This window comes from Neomonachus schauinslandi, chromosome 16, assembly GCF_002201575.2.
Source record: "Neomonachus schauinslandi chromosome 16, ASM220157v2, whole genome shotgun sequence".
Classification (NCBI taxonomy): domain Eukaryota; kingdom Metazoa; phylum Chordata; class Mammalia; order Carnivora; family Phocidae; genus Neomonachus; species Neomonachus schauinslandi.
The window spans coordinates 40,946,891-40,973,128 of record NC_058418.1 but is presented as its reverse complement, the minus strand read 5'-3'; the positions used below and the strand labels follow the sequence as shown (position 1 = coordinate 40,973,128).

Genomic DNA, 26,238 nt, shown 5'->3' with positions numbered 1-26,238 from the left:
CTGAGCCAAAGGCAGATGCTCAACTGACTGAGCGACACAGGTGAGAGAGAGACAGAGAGAATCTTGGGGAGAGAGAATCTTAAGCAGACTCACTGCTGACCACAGAGCCCAATGAGGGGCTCAATCCCATGACCCTGAGACCACAACCCAAGCTGAAATCAAGAGTCAGACACTTAACTGATTGAGCCACCCAGGTACCCCAGAATTTAATCAAATTTTAAATATAAAAAATGCTATTTAAAATGAAATAAAGCAATCCATGCTCCATGACATATGTGCACTGAGATTTCCAAGAAAGAAAAAATAAAAATCGTATTTCACTATGGCTTATTTTACCATGAAATCACATAAAAATGACTTGTAATAAGTGTCCACATGGATAGATAAGTAGTAAAGAAAATAACATACTTTATGTTATAAACTGGAAATTCTTAATGTCTAAACTACATAGTCCATCTATTAAAGTTATTGCTGGGATTTTAGGGATTAATTTTTAGAGGTTGCAAATAATTTGGTGTATCCTTCAAAGGGACAGAGGCCTCTATAGAATAGTCTCAAGTAAAAAGTCATCTGATGAGTGCCAAGTTAATCTATAAGGGTCCACTGTACGCAATTCCTCTCACGAAAAGCTTTCTCCTCACCTGTGCCATGATCATTAAATGTGGCATAACCACTTCTAATCCTAGTAGGTTACCAACAGTGCTTACAGGCAACACTCACCAGGAAAATAGCACAAACACAAGAGATTCTGCAGCTGCAAAGATTCAAGGTAGAGAAACCCAGAAGGCCCAGGGTCTGAGCTGCATTGATGCAGATGAGTCATGAGTCTCTGGCTAATGAATCAATCACCTTAGCAATCAATGCTCAGAGGCCATGGGGACTGGCAATGCAATTTTCAGAATGTACTAATGATGTAAATTGATGTAAATGAAATTGAATTCTGAGTACAGCTTGTACTTGACGGGTTCTGTACTTGATGGGTTTAGGCCTGCTCAATAAATAGGGCCTTTTCTGGCAGTGAGAGAAAGGAGGAAAAACAGTCAGTAAATCTGGTGCTTATTTCAAATCTGCTATTTCTCAACTATTTTGTCTTCATCCTACTCAACACTGGGCACAAAAGCTGAAATAACTAATGTTTTAAGCATTTTGTGATCAAAGCTAGAAAGCTTACCAGTTTCAATTCTGTTATCAACATCGGCACTGACTTTTGATGCACAGCTCTCATCTGTCACAAAGTTTTTCACTGTCTTCTCCCTAGAGCTGCCACATAGAATAATTTATTTAAAATTCAAATTTAAAAAAAAAGCTCAGAAAAAGGTTTCTGAGATCACCAGTAAATGCTATTTAGAAAACATTAATTCAAAAAAAAAAAAAAAAGAAAACTAATTCATGGTAATCAGATTTTTTTTCAAATGTTCTAGAAAATATTAATTTCACAAATATTTCAGTTAAACCCATTTTTTAGAAAACATTAATTCATGGTAATCAGATTTTTTTTCAAATGTTCTAGAAAATATTAATTTCACAAATATTTCAGTTAAACCCATTTTTTTAAAGCCATAATATTGTTACTGGGAATAGTGAGAGAGAAGGACACCATAGTTCAGTCTTTAAGGTAAGAAAGCCAGACTCAGGGGCGCCTGGGTGGCTCAGTCGGTCTCAGGTCATGATCCTGGAGTCCCGGGATCGAGTCCCGCATCGGGCTCCCTGCTCGGCAGGGAGTCTGCTTCTCCCTCTGACCCTCCCCCCTCTCATGTGCTCTCTCTCTCATTCTCTCTGTCAAATAAATAAATAAAATCTTTAAAAAAAAAAAAAAAAGAAAAAAAAGAAAGCCAGACTCAGTTGGTTGAGCGTCTGACTCTTGATTTCAGCTCAGGTCATGATCTCAGGGTCATGGGATTGAGCCCTGCGTAAGGCTCTGGGCTTAGCAGGGAGTCTGCTTGAGATTCTCTCTCTCCCTCTGCCCCTCCCTCTACTTGCGCATGTGTGTGCTCTCTCTTTCTAAATATCTAAAGAAAATCTTCAAAAAAAAAAAAAGTATGAAAGCCAGAAAATTCAGGACTTACACACTCTGTTTTCTTGATACAAACTTAGGTCTAAATGATTAAGGGAATAAGATATTTTCTTTTTTGAATTAAAAAATTCATAGGACACAGAAAGTAAGGTTCTGCTGCCAAGAACTGTACTGAGAGCAACTAGAGCCATTAGTTTAAAAAAAAAAAGACGAGAGGTAAATGTTTGCTCTTGATTGATACAGTATAGTAAGATGTAAGTATAGTAAGTACAGATTGGAAGTACAGACAGCCTAGACTATGAGCCAGGCACTTTACACCCACCATTTCATTTAATCATAAAAGCTCCCCTATTATCCATTATCTCCATTTTATAGGTTGGGGGAACTCAGATTCAGAAAGACTTAAAAAAATCTTTACCCAAGGTCGGAGAGCTTATAAGATATTAATGCTAGGACTGGGCACTTAAGTTTAACATTTTACCTCTGCTTTTGCAATCATCATATGGTAACTATGATAAACGGAAATATGATAGTGCTAATTATCTGCCTTACTAGGAAATGTATTCAATTATACATTAATTCATCTCTGTATTCCTATAACAAACAAGGTACCCCCAACAAATTAAAGTAAGAATTAGTTCACAAAATATATACACAGATAATTTTTTTAAAGATTTTATTTATTTATTTGAGAGAGAGAGAGCATGAGGGGGGAAGGTCAGAGGGAGAAGCAGACTCTCCGCTGAGCAGGGAGCCGGATGTGGGACTCGATCCCAGGACTCAAGGATCATGAACTGAGCCGAAGGCGGTCGCCCAACTGAGCCACCCAGGCACCCCAATATACAAATAATTTTTAAGGAACATTCCGCTTCTTTTTATAGCAGGGTGAATTTTACTCTATGTAAAACTCTCAATAAACTTGACTTAAAAAAACAGACAACTGGGACGCCTGGGTGGTTCAGTCGGTTAAGCGTCTGCCTTTGGCTCAGGTCGTCATCCCAGGGTCCTAGGATCGAGTCCCACATCGGGCTCTTCACTCAGCGGGGAGCCTGCTTCTCTTTCTGCCTGTTGCTCCCCCTGCTTATGTTCCTCTCTCTCTGACAAATAAATAAAATCTTAAAAAAAATAGAGAACTAAAAAATATGTATAGGGAACTAAAAATGCTGAGGGTTACATTATAAAACATATAAAGGATCAGAGCAGAAATAGACAAAGAGAAAGATCCCAGGCCAACAGAACATTGACTTCATTCATTCATCATTCAACAAATTATTTCTTAGTATCTTATATGTGTCAGACACTGTTGGAGGCACTAGGGATACTGCAACAAATAAGACAAGCAAGGTCCTAGTTCTCATGGAGGGGAAAGGCAATAAACAAAGAAAAAACTCACTCTGGAGAAGAATATTTAATGTTGTGGAGATATGTTCATATCTTATCAAACTAGAAATGGTATGTATAGGAAGCAAATTACTATAAAATAAATATTATATATGTATTATTTTATTATTAATGTATATTTTGAGATTATATAACATAGAATATTGTATATAAACATACACACATACATATACCTAAGACTAAGCAGATATTTACTACAATTAATGTTTATTCTGGGTAGTGAAATTATGAGTTGCTTATTTATTTCTTGTGGTTTTTCTATACTTTCCAAATTCTCAATAACTATGCATTACTTATACCATCAGAAAACAGTACTAACAGACACATGTACATGTGTCTATTGGTAGGTACACAGATGTCTAGAAGGATGTATACCAAACATTACTAACTCTTGGTAACAGAATATGGGGTGATTTTGACTTTTTCACTGCACTTTTCTGTATTATGTAAATTTTACATAATATGTAAAATGACTTCTGTTTTTCAAAAATAATAAAGCTACTTTTTAAAAATAAAGAGCATGAGTTTTGGAATAGAAGATATGGTATCTTATTTTAATCAGATTTTAGTAACAAGAAGTAGAAAAATCTACCATTCAGATACTTTAGAGCTTCAAGGTCTGTTTACTTTTGATTTTGTAGAAAAACATTTCCTTTACCTTTTAACAAATTAATCTCCCTGGTAATGTAAACCTTCTAATTCAATAGGAAAAGACCATGTACTCATAACTCCAAGAAAGAGTTGGTAAGCATTTATGGGGATGATATCTCACGGTATCCCTATCTATAAGCTTTGAACAGCAGCTTTAGAGAATTATCAATAATTATTTCCAGGGGCACCTGGGTGGCTCAGTTGGTTAAGCATCTGCCTTAGGCTCAGGTCATGATCCCAGCCCCTCATCTCATCAGGCTCCCTGCTCAGCAGGGAGTCTGCTTCTCCCTCTTCCTCTGCCCTTCCCCCCAGCTTGTTCTCTTCCTCTCACTCAAATAAATAAAATCTTTTTTAAAAAAATAATTATAGCCAAAGCAGACCCAAGAGTTCAAGAAAGCAGAAATGTTCCCTCTGAGGGCCAGATTCTCATCCCAGAGAAATTTCAGTATGTTGAAGAGATACTTTTATTTCTGATCTGAGGATTCTTACAACTTGTGGAGATTTCTGCCGAAAATGAAGACATTAAGTAGGAATTCACTGCTGTCTATGTCCGAACCAAACTAAAACTTTTTTTTTTTTTTTTTTGGTAAAGAATTGTCTTACCTTTTTTCCACCTCTAAAAGAAAATTTTCACTGTTGCCCAACTGACTAAAATGCAGCTTGGCAGCTTTTCTCTCACTTTCTCGCACAGCTCGGTCATCTGGAGGCAAAAACCGTGGTCTGAGCATGTTTCTTTTTTGGAGTAAACAGTAGTGGGTCAGAAAACCATATTCACAGAGTAAAAACTAAAGATCAGTCTCATATTCTTTTGTTAGAGACAGGTCACAAACGAATGCTATTATGTTGTCACTGGAGCAAGTAGTAACTCAGGGAGACTACAGGGATACCACAGCAACAACTGCCACATAGGTGTAAATACCCCTGCAGGAAAGTAGAGTTTAGGCAGCAAACAATCCAAATGGCCTAGTATTCTGCTGAAAGTTACACTGTTTCTGAAAGAAATTAGTTTCCCCACAATAACTTTCCCAGGGGCAAATCCAAGTCTGTATCAACAAGAAATGTACACTCAACAATAAAATTATAAAGAAATACAGACTAGCTCATTTGAAGGAATATTTATTGTTCCTTGCCGACTAAGCCCCAAAGGTTGTTGTATGCATTTTCTATTGCTAATATAGTTGCAAATTTGGGGCACCTGGAAAAATAAATCTCAACCTGGAAACTCTTTGTTGGGGAGGAAGTGGTGGTGAAACCATCAACTGAAGAAAACTAAAGCTGGAAGTAACTGATAAAATCATAGATTGTCATTCAATAAAAAAAGGACTCGTCATACATCCTGCCAACACAAAAGAATTACATAAATATTGACTAATAAACAAATATATCCTGCCAGTGCACACTGTGGGCCAACACCCAAAGGTTAGGAGGCAGCTCGTTTAATGTAAATTCTAGGGCAAGGAACAGGGGAGGAGGGTCTCACCCAGTTTCTCCAGAGTTTGTAGCGTGTACACAGCAAAGAGCCTATAATCTGTATCTTTCCTGACAACAGGATTGAGTCTCAAATCTAGTTCTTTGAGGAAGGGTAAAGGCTGTAGGCGGGACACCTCCACTAATGAAGGAATGTTGTTATAATATAAATTCAGGTCTTGGAGTGAACATAAGTACTGGATGCCCTGCAAGGAAAAGACCACATTATGAAACTGCACATAGGTAAGGACTAGGAATCTCACAGATAAAGGTGGAAATATATCTATTACTTCCATCCTTAAACATGTTACCTGAGTCACCCATGAGAAAGGCAGGGTTGAAACTCTTATTTAGATGCCTAAGAATAAGAACAATGTAGCCGATAGGCACTGGATGTCCTATATATTAAATAATCCATAGATATCATGCATTTCCTCCTTACAAAATCTGACATGGAAATATCTACAGTCTATTCTCTACTTCTGTTGCTCCCCGATTACTCTCCCTTCCAGTGGCTAGGCCACATCACTTTTGCCCTTCTCTCACCCTTGCCACATCCACTCTGACCCTAGATACACCTCAATTTTCAAGAAGAAAGGAGGTAGGCAAAAGAGATAGTTCTGAGGAAGAAGGGTATAATTTAAAAAAATTAGGTGTGTGTATGTTTTGTGTTCTTTTATCTCAGTGCCTCACGTTTAGGATAAATTGAGTATATGGGAAAACGAAACAACACTGTATCTTAAGTCTTCCCTCTTGGAACAGTCTGGAACCATTCTTGTCCTTGTTTCTCCTTTCAGAATTATCCCACCCCTCTGTTTCTGTGGGATACTGGAGAGGAAAAGCCACAGTATGCCTCCTTTGCTGAAATCTACTATTGAAAATAATTGTTTAATTTTCATGTATTTGTCTAGTTAGCTGCTTTTGTCCAACATTAAATTTCAGGACAATAATTCAAAACATGTACATATATGTACAATCATATCCTTTTCGTAGTAAAAAGGCTTACCATAGAAGGAACTTTTGTCATTGAGGGTAATTTCAGTAAAATTATTTTCCATCATGTATTTATAAAATAATTTTTTTTTATTCTTGTCATTCAAAATGACCATTCTCTTGTTGCAGAAAATTTAGAAAACTCAGAGATTATACACAAAGCATTTCTGAATAGAGAACTCTGTTTACACTTTGATTCATTTCTTTCTGGCTTTTTTCAATTCCATTAACTTCTACATTGTAAAAGGATCAGAAGTTAGGAATAGTTTTCAGTGACTTTGGCCCCACTCTCAGGGCAGTACACCATCAGGACTCTCTTTAAATGTGTCTAATGGCCCAGCTCAAGTAATCTTTTAATGTCTCTCAGTGTAAAAGTCAAGGAAATGACTTCTATCTTCCTCTCACTTTTCCCACTTGGCATGAATTCACGTATTCCCCAAAGTTATACTAGAAATAATCACAAAACATTTATCCCCTGAGAAAATTAAGTAAAATGATTCAGAACTACTAGAGATGAACATATGCAGATAGATCATAGATGCAAAAAATTGGAGAAAACATTTACTAAGTGCTTCCTATATATGCCAGTGTACACATGCTAATCTTCACAATAGTTTTTTGCCCAATTTTCAGAAGTAGAAAGAAAGCGAGTATATAAACAAATTATGGCAATGTCCACTCAATTTTTTACCTTGAAAATTAACAAGCAAACATACATACATGTGAAAAGAGGAGACCTAAGCAACTGTAAACTACTGCTTTCTGAAACTGATGGGTCAAATATTAATGGCTGTTACCAAATAGTCTAACGACCTAGTTTAACTTGCAGCTTCTGCTTTTAGAGTCCTAGCTGGAAATCTTGCTTGAACTTCTCTTTCAGGGTCCTTTGTTTTAGACTTGGGTCTGGCTTGTCTTGTTGAACAAGTATTCCCTTAAAAGCACAAAACTGGCAGCATAATCCAGGAGATCATTAACTAATCCTGAATAGCATTTGTGAGTCTTTGACCTTGAGTCTTGCAAAGAAGGGCTTAATCAAGATGGGCACATAAGGGTAAAATGGCAACACGTGGAGGAAATACCGTTTGGGGGTCTACCACAAAGAAAACAAAACTTCCACCTCTGTGTGTACACACTTACGTTTGTAGAGCTCTTTGTGTATTTGCTAATCCTCACACTGCTCAAGCCTGCTCCTGCCCACTTTCCTGTCTTGCCCTCTGCTCTACCATACCCTGATCTAGACATTTTTCTTTGTTTTCAAGGCCACCATTTCCTCCTCCTCCTTGAAAAAACCCACAGAAATAATCTAAACCAGTGTTTCTGTACTATGTACCAACATCATCAGAATCCCCGGGTATATCCTGAGCCCACTCAGACCGACTAACTCAGAATCTCTCTCAGAGTAGCAACTAAGAATATGTACTTTCACAAGTGCTCCTTGTAACTTTTTACACACATAAAAACTTTGTCCTATAGCCTTAGATCGTTTAATATAATTTTCCGAGTACAAAAAAAATTTCCCCAACATTTTATATCAGAAAATTTCAAACATAGAATAAAGCTGAATGAGTTTTACAGTGAATAATAAAATTTAGTTTGGAAACACTTAAAAGGAAGATCCTATATTCCCCAGGCTGACATTATCTCTCTCTTATTTCTTCCCATTAAAACAACTACTACCACCACCACCACCAAAATAAATTGGGCTGAACTGACTAGTCATAGAATATAGAACTTACCTTCAGGCTTGTGATCAAATTTCTTGATAAATCTAAGGATCGGAGGTTTTTAAAATTTCTGAAGGCGTCACCAATGGAATGAATTTTTCCAGCATAAGATCCCTGCAATGAAAGAGACTCCACCAATTCTGAAAAGAGATCACCAGTAGATAGATTATGAACTCTGCTTAAAAACAGAGTCAGTGAAAATAGGTCTTCCTTCCTCCCATAATCCATTTGTGAAAGGCCCTACATCAAGGTTCATAAGACCAGATTTTCCTTTTAAAAGCAGTGATATCACCTAATACAGTGAAACCAAACCTTGGTTTTATAGCACCCTTGTGTTTCTATTCACCCTGAAGGATGTAATAAAAGTCTCCAAAAGTTCTCAAAACGAATTTAAAAAGAAATGTAGCAATCTGGGGCACCTGGGTGGCTCAGTCAAGCGTCTGCCTTCGGCTCAGGTCGTGATCCCAGAGTCCCAGGATCGAGCCCCACATCAGGCTTCCTGCTCAGCCAGCACCCTGCTTCTCCCTCTCCCACTCCCCCTGCTTGTGTTTACTCTCTAGCTGTCTTTCTCTGTCAAATAAATAAAATCTTAAAAAAAAAAAAAAAGAAATGTAGCAATCCCACTGCTAGGATTTAGCCCTATAGATTATACTAAAAAAAAATTTGCCAGGATATATAATAAATACACGTGGGTATCAATTGCAGAAAGGTTTTAGGATAGTTTAAAAAAAGAGAAAGAAAAAAAAGAAAAAGAAAATGATCACAGGGTCTATCAGCAGAAGAGTAGAACTTGATGTCCTAAATAACAGTAGATGGATACAACGGACAAAGTACTAGATCTGTGGCTTTCTACAAGTCACTTACTCTCTCTGTACTTCAGATTCCTTATCTGTAAAATGGGGATAATAACAGTATTTAACTCATAAGATGTTGTAATGATTAAATGAATATATATACAAAACTTAGAACACTACTTATAATTACTATATATGTGTGAATTATTGTTATGCAGTTATTAAAAAGAATGAGGTAGACACTTGTAGATGATCATATGGAAAGATCTCCATGACAGTGAGGGAAAAGTACATTTGTGTGTAACTATGTTTTAAAGTATATACATATATATTTATATAATATACTCATATATATGGAAGAAAGTCAACTAGACTTCTAATAGCACTAAAAAGAGGAGAATGTCAAAATTGTCAATAGGAACTCACTGGCAAGTGTGGTGGGCTAAATACAATAGCGATCAAAACTGGAAGGAGGTTCTGCAAGATCCAATTTGCAGGTAAGTGCCAGGGAACTGCAATGAAATAAGGTTTAAGGTGCTAGAGCAGTCTGGACCCTATAAACCCCAAAAAGTAATAAACTGAAGATAGCTTTCAAGATAAGACCCACATCAGGGAGAAATTACTGGGAGGAGAATCCACATTGAATGGGACAGAAACAACAGGTTCAAAAAAAAGAGAAGGTCCAGATACAAGTGGGGAGAGAAGCAAAGATGGCAGATACCAGGAAGCCTAAAGCTTTTTTTTTTTTTTTCCACTTTGTGAACAGAAGAGGGAGCTCCAAAACCCTGAAACTAGAAAAGCTATTCTGGCCCACCCTATCATGTAAAAGTATAGGAAAACTTACTGCACTTAAAGAGCCACAGGAAAGGATTACAGTCCAATTTTATATGACGTTAATAAAAGAAAAAAGAGAGTATTACCCCTAAAGAATGAAAGCACTCCGGAAAGATATATCACAAATGAAAATCGTAACTTAATATTTCGAAACAAGCTAAAAGATACAAAAACAAAATGTAGCAGTTCTCAAAGTGGTTCCTAGACCCCTGAAGGACCCTGAGACATGTACAGGGGTCCACAAAATCAAAATATTTTTTAAAAATTACTTTCATAATAATATTAAAATACTGGGCGCCTGGGTGGCTCAGTTGGTTAAGTTACTGCCTTTGGCTCAGGTCATGATCCTGGAGTCCTAGGATGGAGTCCTGCATCAGGCTCCTTGCTCAGCAGCGAGTCTGCTTCTCCCTCTGACCCTCTCCCCTCTCATGCTCTCTCTCCCTCTCTCAAATAAATAAAATCTTTTTAAAAAGATTTATTTATTTGACAGAGAGACAGTGAGAGAGGGAACACAAGCAGGCGGAGTGGGAAAGGGAAAAGCAGGTTTCCCACAGAGCAGGGAGCCCAGTGTGGGGCTCGATCGCAGGACCCTGGGATCACGACCTGAGCCGAAGACAGATGTTTAACGACTGAGCCACCCGGGCGCCCAATAAATAAAATCTTTTAAAAAATATTAGCTTTTCCACTGTTGCAATTATGGTGTAAAAGCAAAACTACTGGGGCCTTAGGATGACTCAAGGAACACTCACAGTCATAGTGTTCTTTCTTTAAAGATTTTATTCATTTAACAGAGAGACACAGTGAGAGAGGGAACATAAGCAGGGGGAGAGGGAGAAGCAGGATCCCCGCTGAGCAGAGAGCCCAATGTGAGGTTCGATCCCAGGACCCTGAGATCATGACCTGAGCCAAAGGCAGACGCTTAACGACTGAGCTACCCAGCGCCCAGTCATAGTATTCTTTACCATCACATACCTGCAATTTTTAAAAATAGCCAGTTTCACTTAAGAATGTCCTTTAAAAAGCAGTAAAAATGGTTAATTTTATTAATTCTGAACTTTGAGCACATGTTTGTTTTGTGTGACTAAATGAGAAATATTTATGAAGTACTTCTGCTGCATAATAAAGTATGGTGGATGCCCTGAGGGAAAACATCTGTGTAAAATTTTTTTGAAGATTTCTTTATTTGAGAGAGAGAAAATGCATGCAGAGGGGAGGGGAAGAGGGAGAGAGAGAGAGAAAGAGACAACGAATCTCAAGCTGCTATTGAGCACGGAGTTGAGCACAGAGCCAATGGGGCTCTATCTCACAACCTGAGATCATGACCTGAGCTGAAGGCAGACGCTTAACTGACTGAGCCACCGAGGCGCCCCGAGATTGATGACATTAACAAATGAAAACTTTATTTTATATGTTATACAGAATGACATTTGTCAGCATTTGAAAGACATACATAACTCAGTGAATTAGTATCTCTCAAATGACGGATGCACAAAATCATGCATGGGTAAAAGATCCATTTAAATGCAAGATGTACCAATGGATTTCAAATGCAACAGAGTACAAAAAGCACGCTGATATAGTTTCAGATTCCACACACAACTCAACTTTTAAGAAACTACCATTTGTCCAGTTTTCACGTCATATCAAAGAAGAATATCCACAATTCTCTGCAAGGCTATTAAAATACTTCCTTCTTTTTGAACCTCTTATCTGTGTGAGGCATCATTTTTATTTTTATAGATTTTATTTATTTGAGAGAGAGAATGAGAGAGAGAGAGAACACATGACAGGGGGAAGGGTCAGAGGGAGAAGCAGACTCCCCACTGAGCTGGAAGCCCAATGCGGGACTCTGTCCCTGGACTCCAGGATCATGACCTGAGCCAAAGGCAGTAGCTTAACCAACTGAGCCACCCAGGCGCCCCGTTTTTAAAAGGTATATTTCAACCAGGGGTGCTTGGGTGGCTCAGTTGGTTAAGCGTCTGCCTTCGGCTCAGGTCGTAATCCCAGGGTCCTGAGATCGAGCCCTGCATCGGGGTCCCTGATCAGTGGAGAACCAGCTTGTTCCTCTCCCTCTGCTGCTCCCCACTCATCGGGTTCTCTCTCTGACAAAGAAGTAAAATCTTTAATCTATATACTAATATATAATATATATAAAAAATATATATTTTTCGGGCGCCTGGGTGGCTCAGTCGTTGGGCATCTGCCTTCGGCTCGGGTCATGATCCCAAGGTCCTGGGATTGAGCCCCGCATTGGGCTCCCTGCTCAGCGGGAGGCCTGCTTCTCCCTCTCCCACTCCCTCTGCTTGTGTTCCCTCTCTCGCTGTGTCTGTCAAATAAATAAAATCTTTAAAATATATATATATATATATTTTTTTTTTCAACCAATACATTTCTTGAGATTTAATACAGAAGCAGATATGAGACTCTAGAAGTCTCCAATTAAGACATTAAAGATATTTTTAAGAATATAAGACAATGTCACTCCTATATTTCTTAAATATTCTGAAACCAAAAAGTTTGAAAATTGCTGAAAAATGTAAATTAGAATTAGAAAAACTCAGGAAAATTATCAGAAAGAAAAGGAAGATTTGAAAATAAAGACAGAACTCAAATTAAAAAAAAGGTCATTTCAAAAATGAAGATCAGGGGCACCCATGTGGCTCTAGGGGCGCCTGGGACAGCTTGGCAGTGTCTTATAAAACTAGACACAGCTTACCAGATGATCTAGCAATCATGTGCCTTGATACTTGCCCAAGTGAGTTGAAAGTTTATGTCAACACAGAAACCTCTGTATTTATAGCACCTATACCTGTACATAGAGGCTTATATGAATGTTTATAGCAGTTTTACTTATAACCGCCAAAACTTAGAGGCAACCAAGATGCTCTTCAATAAGTAAATGGATGGATAAACTATGGTACCTCCACACAGTGGAATATTATTCGGCAATAAAAAGAAATGAGCTATCAATTGAGCTATGGGAAGACATGGAGGAACCTTAAATACATATGGCTAAGTGAAATAAGCCAGTCTGAAAAGGTTATACTTATACGGTTCCAACTATAAGACATTGTGAAAAAGGCAACAGTAAACAGATCACTGATGTACAGCATGGCCACTATTTAATAATACTGTATTGCATATTTGAAAGTTACTAAGTAGATCTTAAATGTTCTCATCACAAGAAAATACATTTCTTTGTAACTATGTAATGTGACAAATGTTAACTAGATTTATTGTATGTATACATGCCATGATGTATAAAAATATCAAATCATTATGTTGTATATCTGAAACGAATATAATGTTGTATGTCATTTATATTTCAATTAAAAGATTTTTTAAAAAGGTTAGTGGATGGGGGTACCTGGGTGGCTCAGTCGGTTAAACATCCACCTCTTGATTTTGGCTCAGGTCGAGATCTCAGGGTCCTGCGATTCAGCCTTGCAGCCCTGTGTTGGACTCTGCTCAGCTGGGAGCCTGCTGGTGGGCGGTGGGGGGGGGGGATTCTCTCCTTCCTCTCCCTCCGCTCCTCCCCCCTTGCCCCCTTGCATGCGTTCATGCTCTCTTTCTCAAATAAATAAATCTTAAAAAAAAAAAAAAGTTACTGGTTGCCAGAGATTACATATTAAATGATTACAACTGTATGACATTCTATAGAAAGTAGTAGTAAAAAGATGAGTAGTTGTTAGGGGTTAAGTAGAAAGGGAAGGATGAACAGATGGAGCACAGAGGATATTTAGGGCAGTGAAACTATTCTGTTTGATACTGTAATGGTATACACATGACACTATATATTTGTCAAAATCCACAGAATCAAACAACACAAAGAGTGAATCTTAATGTAAACAACAGACTTCAGTTAATAATAATATATTGGTATTGGTTCATCAATCATAACAAATGTACCACACAAATGCAAGATATTAATAATAGGGGAGATATGGGGAAAGTATGAGGGGGGAAGAGGGAGCTTTTATAGAACTCTCTGTACTCTCTGTTCAGCTTTTCTATAAACCTAAAAATGCTTTAAAAAATAAATTCTATTAATAAAAAAAAAGGAATGAAGTACCCATACATGATAAAATATGGATGAACCTTAAAAATACCATGCTAAGTGAAAGGAGCCAGATATAAAAGACCATATATTGTATGATTCTATTTATATGGAATATCCAGAGCAGGCAAATCCATAGAGACAGAAAGCAAATTAGTGGTTGCCAGGGGCTCGGGAAAGCTGGAAATGAAAAGTGACTGCCTAATGGGTACAGGGTTTCCTTTGGGGCTGATAAAAATGTTCTGGAACTACTAATGGTAATGGTTGCGCAATGAACTAAGTGGCACTAGATTATATACATTAAATTTTATAGTATGTGAATTATATCTCAAAAAATTTTTTTCCTGACTTTGAGGGCAGCATATTGGTAGTCCTATAGTATGCAATGGTCTGGTACCCTAAAAATCTGTTACCATGGGACAAAAGCTAAGGTCAATTATAATTTCTATCAGTGCCCTGAAGCATTTCTCATGCCTTTCCCCGCTGTTTTGAAGGGCAGACATTTTAATATTTTTAAAGGAACTGCAATTATCATTCAAATGATAAACTGCCACAGTGACAGATATTCTTTTATGATTCATATGAAGTGCAAGGTCTTAAGAGATTATGCAGTCTCAATGTTTATAAAGACAGTGAAGACAAACAGATCAGAGATCTCATCAAACGTTGCACATCAAAGATGTCAAGAACAACAGAATAGGGGCGCCTGGGTGGCTCAGTTGGTTAAGCGTCTGCCTTCGGCTCAGGTCATGATCCCAGGGTCCTGGGATAGAGTACTGCATCGGGCTCCCCGCTCAGCGGGGAGGCTTCTTCTCCCTCTCCTCCCTGCTTGTGCTCTCTCTCGCTATCTCTGTCTCTCTCTCTCAAATAAATAAGTAAAATCTTCAAAAAAAAAAAAACAAAACAGAATAATCTTCCTATTTTAATATATAAGCTACATAACCCTAATGGGTCAAAACACGTTTTGCTCATGAAAATAACAAATCAAGTAAATAATCTCTGTATGGAAAACCATTTATAGCTCACTTGGAAACTGAATTCATAATCTTTAATAAAGCTTATTTATAGGGATGATGAAAGAGTTTCAAATAAGTAAAACTGAAAAAAAGCCTCAAGAGTCAGCCTGAAAGATTTCCCACTAGCCAAAGTAGGGACAAGTTCAACAGCAATTATGATAATAACTGCAGTAGATTAGAACACACCAGAAACACTTAAATCCATGAATTTATAATGACACTAAGAAAACAAAACAACTCTCTTATTGGTTACCTTTAGAGGATGCTAAGAAAACAACACATTTTTCCAAAAACTGATAAGCTGGAAAAAAAAAGTATTTATCCTGTCTCTGCTGTACAAACTGTGCCTCAAGATAACCGAGTTGATAGGAAATGTCTTTTTTAAAGATTTTTATTTATTTATTTGACAGAGAGAGAGATAGTGAGAGCAGGAACACAAGCAGGGGGAGTGGGAGAGGGAGAAGCAGGCTTCCTGCCGAGCAGGGAGCCCGATGTGGGACTCGATCCCAGGACCCCGGGATCATGACCTGAGCCGAAGGCAGACGCTTAACAACTGAGCCACCCAGGCACCCGATAGGAAATGTCTTTTTATATACGTCTTACAACTAATAAAAATGAAAGATAGAAAATTATCATTTTGCAATCCCTAATGAATTAGTGGACTTTACATAGTCATGTTTAATAGCTGATGTCACAAAAAGAACACCAGATAATTATACACTTCATGACAGTATACTCTCACCTATGAAGTAGTCTTGCACAAAAACAAACAAACCTGAATCAAATCAAGCTTCACTTAAGTAGCAATTCATAGGAACAAGAACTGGGGAAAATGTTAAACATCTTAGGAATTTAATGAGCAAAATCCAGATTGTAAGAAACTGTTCAGGACAGATGGCCGAGTTTCTTTAAGAACAATAGAAAATGCAAGGAAAAAAAGAAGGGGAAACCTATGGCTCAAACAATATTTAAGACAAGTATCAACTGTATAATGCTAAGTGAAGTTAAGTCAACGAAAGACAAATACCTATGATTTCACTCATATGTGAAATTTAAGAAACAAAACAAATGAGCAGAGAAAAAACAAAAACACAGACAGACAAGCCAAGAAACACTCTTTAACTATTGAGAACTGATGGTTGCCAGAGGGATGAAACAGGTGATGGGGATTAAGGAGTGCAATTGTCGTGATGAGCACGGGTGAGGCATGAAATTGTTGAATCCCCATATTGTACACCTGAAATGAATGTAACACTGTATGTTAACTATACTGGAATTAAAAATTTTTTTTAAAAGACAAATATCAACCAATTACAGTAGGCCTTACATAGATCCTGAATCAGAAAAATTTTATAGGACAGTTGGTGAAATGAGAAAACTGGTTGCATATTTGATGATATCAAGAAATTACTATTAAATATTTTTAGGTTTATAAGTGATTATTATTTTTAAAAGAGTTCTCTTTTGAAGATATATACATTAAAATATATATGGGTTAAATCATATGACAGGGATTTGCTTCAAAATAAACAGTGCAGGGGGTTAGGCGTGGGTAGAAGTTAGGTGAGGTACAGAAGAAAGAAGACTGGCCATGAATTGACAATACCAGCTGAGGTAGGGTGATGGGAGTTCATTATTCTGTTGTCTCTACTCTTGTATATATTTATATACTGCCATTAATAAAAAAATTATAAGTGATATAGGTAGAGAATATTTCTGGAAAGCTATCCAAGATATTGGTAATAGTGATTGTCTTCAGGAGAACTGGGTCAGGGCCAGGGAAGGGGGTGGTCAAGACTCACTTTTCACTGTACAATAATTATATTACCCATATAATAAATAACTGAATTATTTTTAAAAGCGAAAGAAGTACATAATTATATATTTTCTCTCCTTACCAAATAATTATCATCAGCATACAAATATGTTCTAGTATATTGTGTCTTTAAAAAACTTGTTCTTGGGGTGCCTGGGTGGCTCAGTCAGTTAAGTGTCTGCCTTTGGCTCAGGTCATGCTCAATGGGGAGCCTGCTTCTCCCTCTCCCTCTAATCCTCCCCCTGCTTGTGCTCTCTGTCAAATAAATAAATAAAATAAAAATAAATAAATAAAATCTTAAACCCACTAAAAACTTGTTCTTTATCCCACATTATATCCCCCAACTAGTATTCCACTTCTGTGTTCTCTTTTATGGCCACATTTCTAAGGAAAGGTCTTACCTTCACTAGCTCTTCTCCCTCACATACTATTCCCTTTTCATCCCAACCCAGCCTGGCTTCCCTCCATTCTCTCGAAATTCCCCTAGTTAAAGTGACCAATGAGTTCCATGTTGCCAAATCTAACAGACATTTCTCTGCTTGCTTAGCCTGTCAATAGCATTTGGCACAGGGGCGCCTGGGTGGCTCAGTTGGTTAAGCGACTGCCTTCGGCTCAGGTCATGATCCTGGAGTCCCAGGATCGAGCCCTGCATCGGGCTCCCTGCTCAGCGGGGAGTCTGCTTCTCCCTCGGACCCTCCCCCTTCTCGTGTGCTCTCTCTAATAAAAAAAAAAAATAGCATTTGGCACAGCTGACCATTACTTCCTTCATACACTACCCTTTCTTAAATTCCAAGACACCAAGTTCTTCCTTCTCTATTCAACATCTAAAGATTGAAATATCCCAAGATGAGTCTTAAACCTTCTTCTATTCTCCATCCACATTCTCTAGTTAGGTGAGTTCACCCATTCTTATCACTTTAAGTATTACTGATTTGCTAATGTCTCCCAAAATTCACAACTCTAACCCTGACCTCTCTCCTCTGAGATCCAGACTTGTATATCCAATTGCCTACTAAAAATTTCACATTTGAATGTCTAGTAGGTATTTTAAACTTAACATGTTCAAAGCAGCACTCTTGATTCGCCTTCCCCAAGCCAATATTTCCCATAGTCTTTGTGCTCTCTCTAAATAAATAGCAACATCATCCACCCAGCAATAACCTAAACCAAGTTTAAGTTTTATCTTTGAATCTTCCCTTTCCCCAACTCCCATATTCAATTTTTTTGGTAAGTCTTGTCCTATCTACCCACAAAATACACCTTGACTCTGTCCACTTCTTTTTATCTCCACTGTCATCCTCCTAGTCCAAGCCATTCATTATCTCTTATCTGGACTACTGTAACAGGCTTCTAATGGGTGAGAGTCATATTTTAAAAATAAGTATTAGATCAGGACACATCCCTGCTTAAAATGCTTTGATGAAAACTGACAAGCTGATTCTAAAAGAGAATAAAGGGCTAAGAATAGCCTAGACAACTTTGAAGGAAAAAGAGGAAAGTGAAGGAGGGCACTGACTTTACCAGTTATCAAAACCTGTTAAGCCACAGTAGTTACAAAAGTGTGATACTGGTGTAGGAATAGACAAACAGAACAGTGGAACAGAACAGAGAGCCTACACATTTACAAAGGAACTTGGAATATAGCAGAGATACTATAAATAGGTTCTGAGGAAACTGGAGATCAGTATAAAAAAAATACAATTATACCAAATCACACATTGTATATAAAAATAAATTCCAGGTAGATTAGACTTAAGGTGAAGAGCAAAGCAGCAGAATTTTTAGGAAAAAAATGTTATTCAGCAGTGTAGGGAAAAACTTCAAAAATAAGACCAAAAAATCACAAATCATAAGGAAAAATAAACTTGACTCCCTTAAGGTGAAAATTTTCTGCATGACAAAGGATAATTTAAACATTTATGGGAATTTTTTAGTATAGGGAAATATAACAAAAAAACAAACATACAAAACAGTCTATAACTGCACCACAAGATCACCTCTTTGGACATTAAAAAGAAAATAACACTTATTACATAGCCAGAAAATTCCAACAGTAAAGTACAGAATAAAAGCCTTTCTCCCCAAAGATGACCACTGTGATTTTTTACTTAATTTAATAATGCATATAACAGCACATTAAAGTATGTTTTATTGATAAGTCAAAAAAAAGCAAATTGCCAAATAATAGATATGCTTATACATTAAAAAAAATACCTATGTGTAGATGTATGGAAAAGGTATGGAAAGAGGGAGAGGGGAGAATATTCTTTTACTTTAGTTTTGCATTGTTTGAATTGTCAGAATGAGCACAATCTTGTTATTCAGACAACTGTAATAAAACAAGGAAACAAAAACAAGCAAAAAAAATCTGCCATGTGCCATTATAGCTGGAGAATGTAAGGAGTATATGCCCCACCCCCAACCAAATAAAACTAAATCAACATTTTTTTAAAGGCAAAAAAGTACAAAAGTGTGTCAAACCAATAAAGCTTTTCTTAGCTAACTTGTAAAACAGGAGAGCTCAAAGTAGTTTGAAAAAGAAAAAACAAACCTGAAATATCTGCAGTCTATTCATATACACACCACACCACTACCTTTGGTTGGGGGTGGAGAGATTTCCAGAGGAAGGAAAGATTAATAACCTCTTCATTCATGTAATGTTTGTTACTAGCATGCACTAGTTTTTATAAATTTTAAATAAGAAATAATTTTTAAACAAAATAAAACCAATTATTTCATATCCCACAAATAAATAGTACTAGAGGAAGCAAGAACGGCAACTTTTTGTAAAGGTTAGAGCACAGGCTCTGAACTCAAGAGTCCTGGGTTAATAAACCCTGGCTGTGTCACTTTGGGCAGGAGACTAAACTTAATTTTAACCCATCTGTAAAATAGGCACAATAACAGCATCTGCTTTACAGGCCTGTTATGGGGATTAAATATTGCGGGGTGGGGGGTAAGCATTTAACACAGGGCCTGGCATTAAGGATAGAGTAAATTTAATAAGGGTAAAAGCTGAGTTAGGAATGCTGATAAAACTTTCCCAACATTTCTACTCCTTAGAAACTCAGAAAACAAGCTCTGTGAATCAGAGCCCAGGTCAAAGTTGGGGTCAGCAGTTGCTCAGCCAGTTCTCTCCAGCGCCTTGAGAGACCAGCTAGCTGCTTGCTATTGCTTTCACAATTGAGGCCCCTTTCTGAGTGTCTCTTAAAAGGAGGCCACACATCCGGACGGATCAAAGAAATGGCCAAGTTCTTGAGGCGGAGACGAAACGAAGAGAGGGACTGATAAGGGAACATCCTTTCCCATTTTACCCCAAACAGGAAAAACCCTCCTGGGTCTGAAATTTCAGAAAATGCCAAAACGAACGCCCTTCGTGCCTTCCTCAAGAGCACCGCCACCTCAAAGGCGCTTCTCAGCACGTCCCTTCTCCCGCCAATGCCCCTCTTGGGGCTCCGTTTCCTTCCACTAGCTCAGACTCTGTCCAGTTCTGTTTCCGGCCGCAGTGTCCCGTTAATCTACTTTCTCCTCCACTTCAGACTCCGTTCGTCTCCCTCAATTCCTCGCCCTCCTCCCCAGACTCTCAGGCTACTTCACGTCGTTCACCTTCACCTCAGTGTGACTCTTCCGCCTCAGTAACCCCTTCTCCATCTCAGGGACCGCTCCTCCGCCGCCATTCCGCCGCGTCTACCTCAGGTTCCCCCACCTCTACCTCAGTTTTCTCCCCTCAGCCTCAGTCCCCACGCTCCCGGCCCAGGTCCTCCCGGCCTGGCCCTACCGGGCTGCTCCAGAGTCAGCGCCCCCAGGCGGCGGACGCCTTCCTCGTCCAGATCCCACTGCTCCGCCATCCCCGCCCGCCCCTCACCTGTCTCGGTCCACGAGACAGGCTGGCGCACTCCAGGCCCCGCCCCCGCCGCAGGCCCCGCCCCACCGCGCGTGCCGCCGATCTCCCCAAGCCGTTAGTGCTGTGATCACGCGCGCACCCGCCCGCCCGCCCACCCGCCTCAGGCGTCCGGACTATGGTATGGATCCCGCCCTGGCGGGGGCGCCAAAAACACCAAAACGGCGATTGGGGAGGTGATGTGGCCAAAGATTAGGGCTATGGGGTTAGGGACCTGGCTCTGGGACATGGGGCGGGATATGGTCCCAGCTTTGAAGGGTTTGGGGACTGGCTCAGAGGGATTGGAAGAATGCGCCTGTTTTGAGGGATGAAGTGTTCTAGGTCTGAGGTTTTGGGGGGCTTCTGAGAGGTGGAGTTGTGCCTCTTGACAAGGTGAAGCTCTTCTTGTCTCAGCATTTGGAGCTGTTGACTCTGAGACCAGGCAGTGGCCGGCGGGTAAATGGGGTGGGGGAGGTGTCCAGATCCAAATGAGAGGGGTAGGGGGTGGGGATGGGGGCGGGGGCAGCTCTCTGAGGCATGATAGGGAGGGAGCCCCAGATCTGAATCGTTGGTGAACTTGGCTCTGAGGAGTTGAAGTCCTGTCTTTAGATCATGAGGTGGTTATAGCTCTAGAAATTTATTTGGAAGGTGCTCCTTTGGGAGGGAGGATCAGTGCGGAAAAGAGAGATACTCTTTGGAATGGGCTGCAGAAGATTATGCGAGGGCTACCCCATTTCCTGTAGGCAGTCTGGCAAGAAGCATTTTGCCCTTCAAGTACTACAGATCCCCAAGCTTGCCTCTGACCGAGGGGTCTCCCCAGGCTGGGATAGTTCTAACAAACCCTGTGCAGTCTTTGGAAAGAAAACTCTAGAAAGAACAGCCACATCCTTAGCCCCTACCCTCACTCCAGCAGGCATCTCTTGAGAGCCCACCTGTGGATGGGACATGTATGTGTAAGAAGGAGGCAAACTCTTGAGCAAAGACACTTGTCAAAGCCTATCCTTAATAAGAAAAGAGGACTGAGAACAGAACTGTAGCTCACCTTCCAGGAGTGGGTCTTCTTTGGCAGCCAAAATCTGCATAGTAGGAGCACTTACACTGAGCTATCAACCAGCTAGTCACCTTCAAGAAGAACAGAAAGCAAAATCAAGAGTTCTTGCTTCTTTATGCTTTCTGGTCTGGGTGGGGCCCTTATTTACCATCAGTTTGTCATGCTCAGCTGTAGCCATTTTTAAAAGGGCCGGGACTCAAAAGTCTAGATTAGTTGGTTAGATTGGCTTTTCTTACTCAGCTTCTGTGAATCATGACACCATTTAAAAATTTGTAATCTTTCTCATGGTGCCTTTAACTCTTCTGGCCTCAAATGTGGCATATATAATTGCTCTTCTGAATTATTTAGACCAGTTATTATAAGAGAAAGGAACTCCACCCACTTCTTTGTTGCATGCCATTTATTTTCCTTCCTCAGCTATCAAAATAGAAGATGCAGGTTTTGTTGGAGAAGTGAGCCTTTCCTCTCTTGAGCAACCAACTCTTATTTAACACTCTTCCCCCCCCACCAACATTTTAATGCAAATTTGGAAGATTCAGAAAGGTTGAACGAACTATATACCCACTGCCTGGATTCTACAGTGAACATCTTGCTATATTTGTTTTTATCATATGTCCATCTGTCCATCCCTTTACCAATGCATATTGGTTTTTTGATGCATTTCAAAATGTTATAAATATCAGTACATTGCACCCCAATTGCTTCACCATGCATAATTTTTTTTTTTTTTAAAGATTTTATTTGTTTATTTGAGACAGAGAGAATGAGAGACAGAGAGCACGAGAGGGAGGAGGGTCAGAGGGAGAAGCAGACTCCCCGCTGAGCAGGGAGCCCGATGCGGGACTCGATCCCAGGACTCCAGGATCATGACCTGAGCCGAAGGCAGTCGCTTAACTGACTGAGCCACCCAGGCGCCCCACCATGCATAATTTTTATTTAGAATTCTTTTATGTTCTTTTTAAGGTAGAATTTTATATACTATTTACCACCTTTTAAATTTTGTTTACAAGAGTAGTCCTCCTTGTTTATTTTAAAATCTGATACAGATGGTTTGTATGTTCATATGTTCTACTTTTCTATAATGTTGATAAGCTAGGTTATCTTGAAGCAAAATAGTTCATTTATATGAATAGATAACCTTGAACTTTTCACAATGAGCTGAGGAAGGTTAATGATCTTTGCTGCCTTTGTATATACAAAAAGGAAACCACAACATTCAGCTATTCTGCTATGGTCTCAATAATGTAGTGTCTCTGCAGGTACGATCCCAAGAGAGCTCTGCATGCACTCAGAGGGGTAGGGAGCGCCTCCTCACAACTCTCTCTCTCCTTTTTTTTTTAAATTAAAGATTTTATTTATTTATTTATTTATGTATTTATTTAAGAGAGAGAAAGAGCAGGGGGAGGGGCAGAGAGGGAGGGAGAGGAAAAAGGAAAGAATCCCAAGCAGACTCCATGCTGAGTGCAGAGCCCAACACAGGACCTCTTAACTCTCTGTCTTAAATGTTTTTTTTTTTTATTTTTTAAAATGGCTTTATTAAAAAATAATTCCCATACTACAATTTACATTTAAAGTTTACAGTTCAGTGGTTTTTAGTATATTCACAGAGTGTGCAACTAGTACCACAATTTTACAACATTTTCATTATTTGAAAAAGAAAAGAAATTCCATACCTGTTACTAGTCACTGTGCATTTCCCCCACAACCTCTCTAGCCCTAAGCCACCACTAATCAACTCTATAATGCCTGTTCTGCACATTACACATAGATGGAATCATATAATATGTGGCTTTTGTGTCTGGCTTCTTTCATTTAGCATAGAGAACTGTGTTTTTAGATTTTTTACTCCCTTTTAAATTTGATTGTTCATCTTTTTTTTTTTAAGATTTTATTTATTTATTTGATAGAGACACAGCGAGAGAGGGAACACAAGCAGGGGGAGTGGGAGAGGGAGAAGCAGGCTTCCCGCCGAGCAGGGAGCCCGATGTGGGACTCGATCCCAGGACCCTGGGATCATGACCTGAGCCGAAGGCAGACGCTTAACAACTGAGCCACCCAGGCGCCCCTGATTGTTCATCTTTTTATTATTATTTTTATTATTGAGTTGTAAGAGTTATTTATGTAGTCTAAATACAAGTTCTTTATCAGATATGTGATCTGCAAATCTTGATGGTGTCCTTTGGAGCACAAAAGTTTGCAATTTTGATGAAGTTTTTTTTTAAAGATTTTATTTATTTATTTGACAGAGAGAGAGACAGCGAGAGCAGGAACACAAGCAGGGGGAGTGGGAGAGGGAGAAGCAGGCTTCCCGCCGAGCAGGGAGCCCGATGCGGGACTCGATCCCAGGACCCTGGGATCATGACCTGAGCCGAAGGCAGACGCTTAACGACTGACCAACCCAGGCGCCCTTGATGAAGTTTTATTTGCTTATTTGTTTCACTTGTGCTTTTTGTATCTCATCTAAGGAGGCATTACCTAATCCAAGATCATGAGGATTTTGTGTTTTCTTCTAAGGGTTTTATAGTTTTAGCTCTTATTTTTAGGTTTGTCCCATTTGGTGTTAATTTCTACGTATGGTGTGAGGTAGGGGTCTAACTTTTTTTTTTTTTTTTTTTTGCATTTGGATGTCCAGCTGTCCCAGCACCAGTTTTTGAAAAGGCTATTCTTTACCCATTGGATTGCCTTGGCTCCCTTGTCAAATTCAATTAACCATAAATGTCAAGGTTTATTTCTGGACTCTCAATGGTATTCCACTTATCCATATGTTTTCCTTATACAATAGCACACTATCTTGACTACTATAGCTTTTTAGTAAGTTTTGAAAGTGGGAAGTGTGAATCATCAAATTTTGTTCTCCTTGGGGCGCCTGGGTGGCTCAGTCAGTTAAGTGTCTGACTTTTCATTTCAGCTCAGGTTATGATCTCATGGGTCATGGAATCAAGTCCACCTTGGGCTCTGAGCTCAGCAGGGAGTCTGCTTGAGATTCTCTCCCTCTGCCCCTCCCCTCACTCTCCCAAATTAATTAATTTTTTAAAAATTTTTTTTGTTCTCCTTTTTCAAGAGTTGGAGGGTTTTTTTGTTTGTTTGATTGTTTTTACTATTCCCTTTTATTTCCATATGAGCTTTAACATCAGTTTGTCAATTTTTTAAAAAGATTTTATTTATTTATTTGTGAGTGAGAGAGAACACAGACCATGAGTGGGGGGAGGGGCAGAGGGAGAGGGTGAAGCAGACCCTCCACTGAGCAGGTAGCCCGATGAGGGGCTCGATTCCAGGACCCTGGGATCATGACCTAAGCTGAAGGCAGACGCTAACTGACTGAGCCACCCAGGCACCCCCAGCTTGTCAATTTTTGCAAAAAAAAAAAAAAAGGCAGCTGGAATTTTCATAGGGACTGTGTTCAATCTGTACATCTGGAGAGTATTGCAGTCTTAACAGTATTAAGTCTTCTGATTGGTAAACATGAGATGTTTTTCCATTTACTTAAGTCTTTAAAATTTCTTTCAACTATGTTTTGAACTTTTCAGAGTACAAGTATTACCTTTCTTTTGTTAAATTTATTCCTAAATATTTTGTTCTTTTTGATACTATTGGAATAGAATTGTTTTCTGAATCTCATTTTTGGATTGTTCATTGCTTGTGTATTAACATCCAATTGAGGGGCGCCTGGGTGGCTCAGTCAGTTAAGCATCTGACTCTTGATTTTAGCTCAGTTCATGATCTCAGGGTTGAGAGATCAAGCCCCTCAACAGGCTCTGTGCCGCGTGTGGAGCTTGCTTGACATTCTCTCTCTCCCTCTCAAATAAATACATAAATAAAATTTAAAAATAAAAATACAATTGATACATATCTTTCACCCTTACTAAACTCATTTCTAATAATTTCCTAGTGAATTTCACCTTGGGATTTTCTATATGCAAGATCACATCATCTGCAAATAGAGATAATCTTACTTCTTCCTTTCCAAGATGGATGCTTTTTATTTCTTTTTCTCGCATAGCTCCGTTTTTATTCCCCTTTTAGGAGGAGCCTGGCATGCCTCATGAATCAGCAGAGGATTTGTTTCATTTCAACGTTGGGGGCTGGCATTTCTCAGTTCCCAGAAGCAAACTCGCTCAGTTTCCAGACTCCCTGCTATGGAAAGAGGCTTCAGCCTTGACCTCCTTGGAAAGCCAGAGGCTATTCATCGACAGAGACGGTTCCACATTTAGGCATGTGCACTATTACCTCTACACTTCCAAACTCTCCTTCTCCAGTTGTGCAGAATTGAACTTACTCTATGAGCAAGCGCTGGGTTTGCAGCTGATGCCTTTGTTGCAGGTAAGATACTCTTGTCTTCCAAGAGTGATCAGTAACATAGACCTCATACCAATCACTACGTGTTGTGTCCTTTCATATATTGGTTGTTGAGATGACCCTCTTAATGGGGAAGTGTGATGAATGAGTTAGAGTAATCAATAAACTGAATAAAGGATTTCATCCTGACTCTGCCTTACCTATACCAGTAGCCACCACAGCCCCGGGATAGGACTTAACCAAC

The 26,238-nt window shown here is 39.1% G+C and overlaps 2 protein-coding genes across 2 annotated transcripts in view; one reads left to right on the top strand and one right to left on the bottom strand.

The window, feature by feature from the left end:
* Positions 1 to 20,618, bottom strand: part of LRRC36 (leucine rich repeat containing 36) — a 43,653-nt gene extending 23,035 nt beyond the window's left edge. Inside the window, exons 1-5 of the mRNA XM_044922236.1 lie at positions 20,546 to 20,618; positions 8,263 to 8,390; positions 5,547 to 5,739; positions 4,670 to 4,766; positions 1,172 to 1,260 (exon numbers count right to left, since the gene is read on the bottom strand). Of these exons, the coding sequence (XP_044778171.1) occupies positions 1,172 to 1,260; positions 4,670 to 4,766; positions 5,547 to 5,739; positions 8,263 to 8,390; positions 20,546 to 20,615 (577 nt within the window). The 5' untranslated portion in view covers positions 20,616 to 20,618. The remainder of the gene's footprint in view (positions 1 to 1,171; positions 1,261 to 4,669; positions 4,767 to 5,546; positions 5,740 to 8,262; positions 8,391 to 20,545) is intronic.
* Positions 20,619 to 22,130: 1,512 nt separating this feature from the next.
* KCTD19 (potassium channel tetramerization domain containing 19) overlaps positions 22,131 to 26,238 on the top strand; it is a 28,257-nt gene continuing 24,149 nt past the window's right edge. The window contains exons 1-2 of the mRNA XM_021705619.1: positions 22,131 to 22,136; positions 25,722 to 26,018. Coding sequence (XP_021561294.1) covers positions 22,131 to 22,136; positions 25,722 to 26,018 — 303 coding nt within the window. The remainder of the gene's footprint in view (positions 22,137 to 25,721; positions 26,019 to 26,238) is intronic.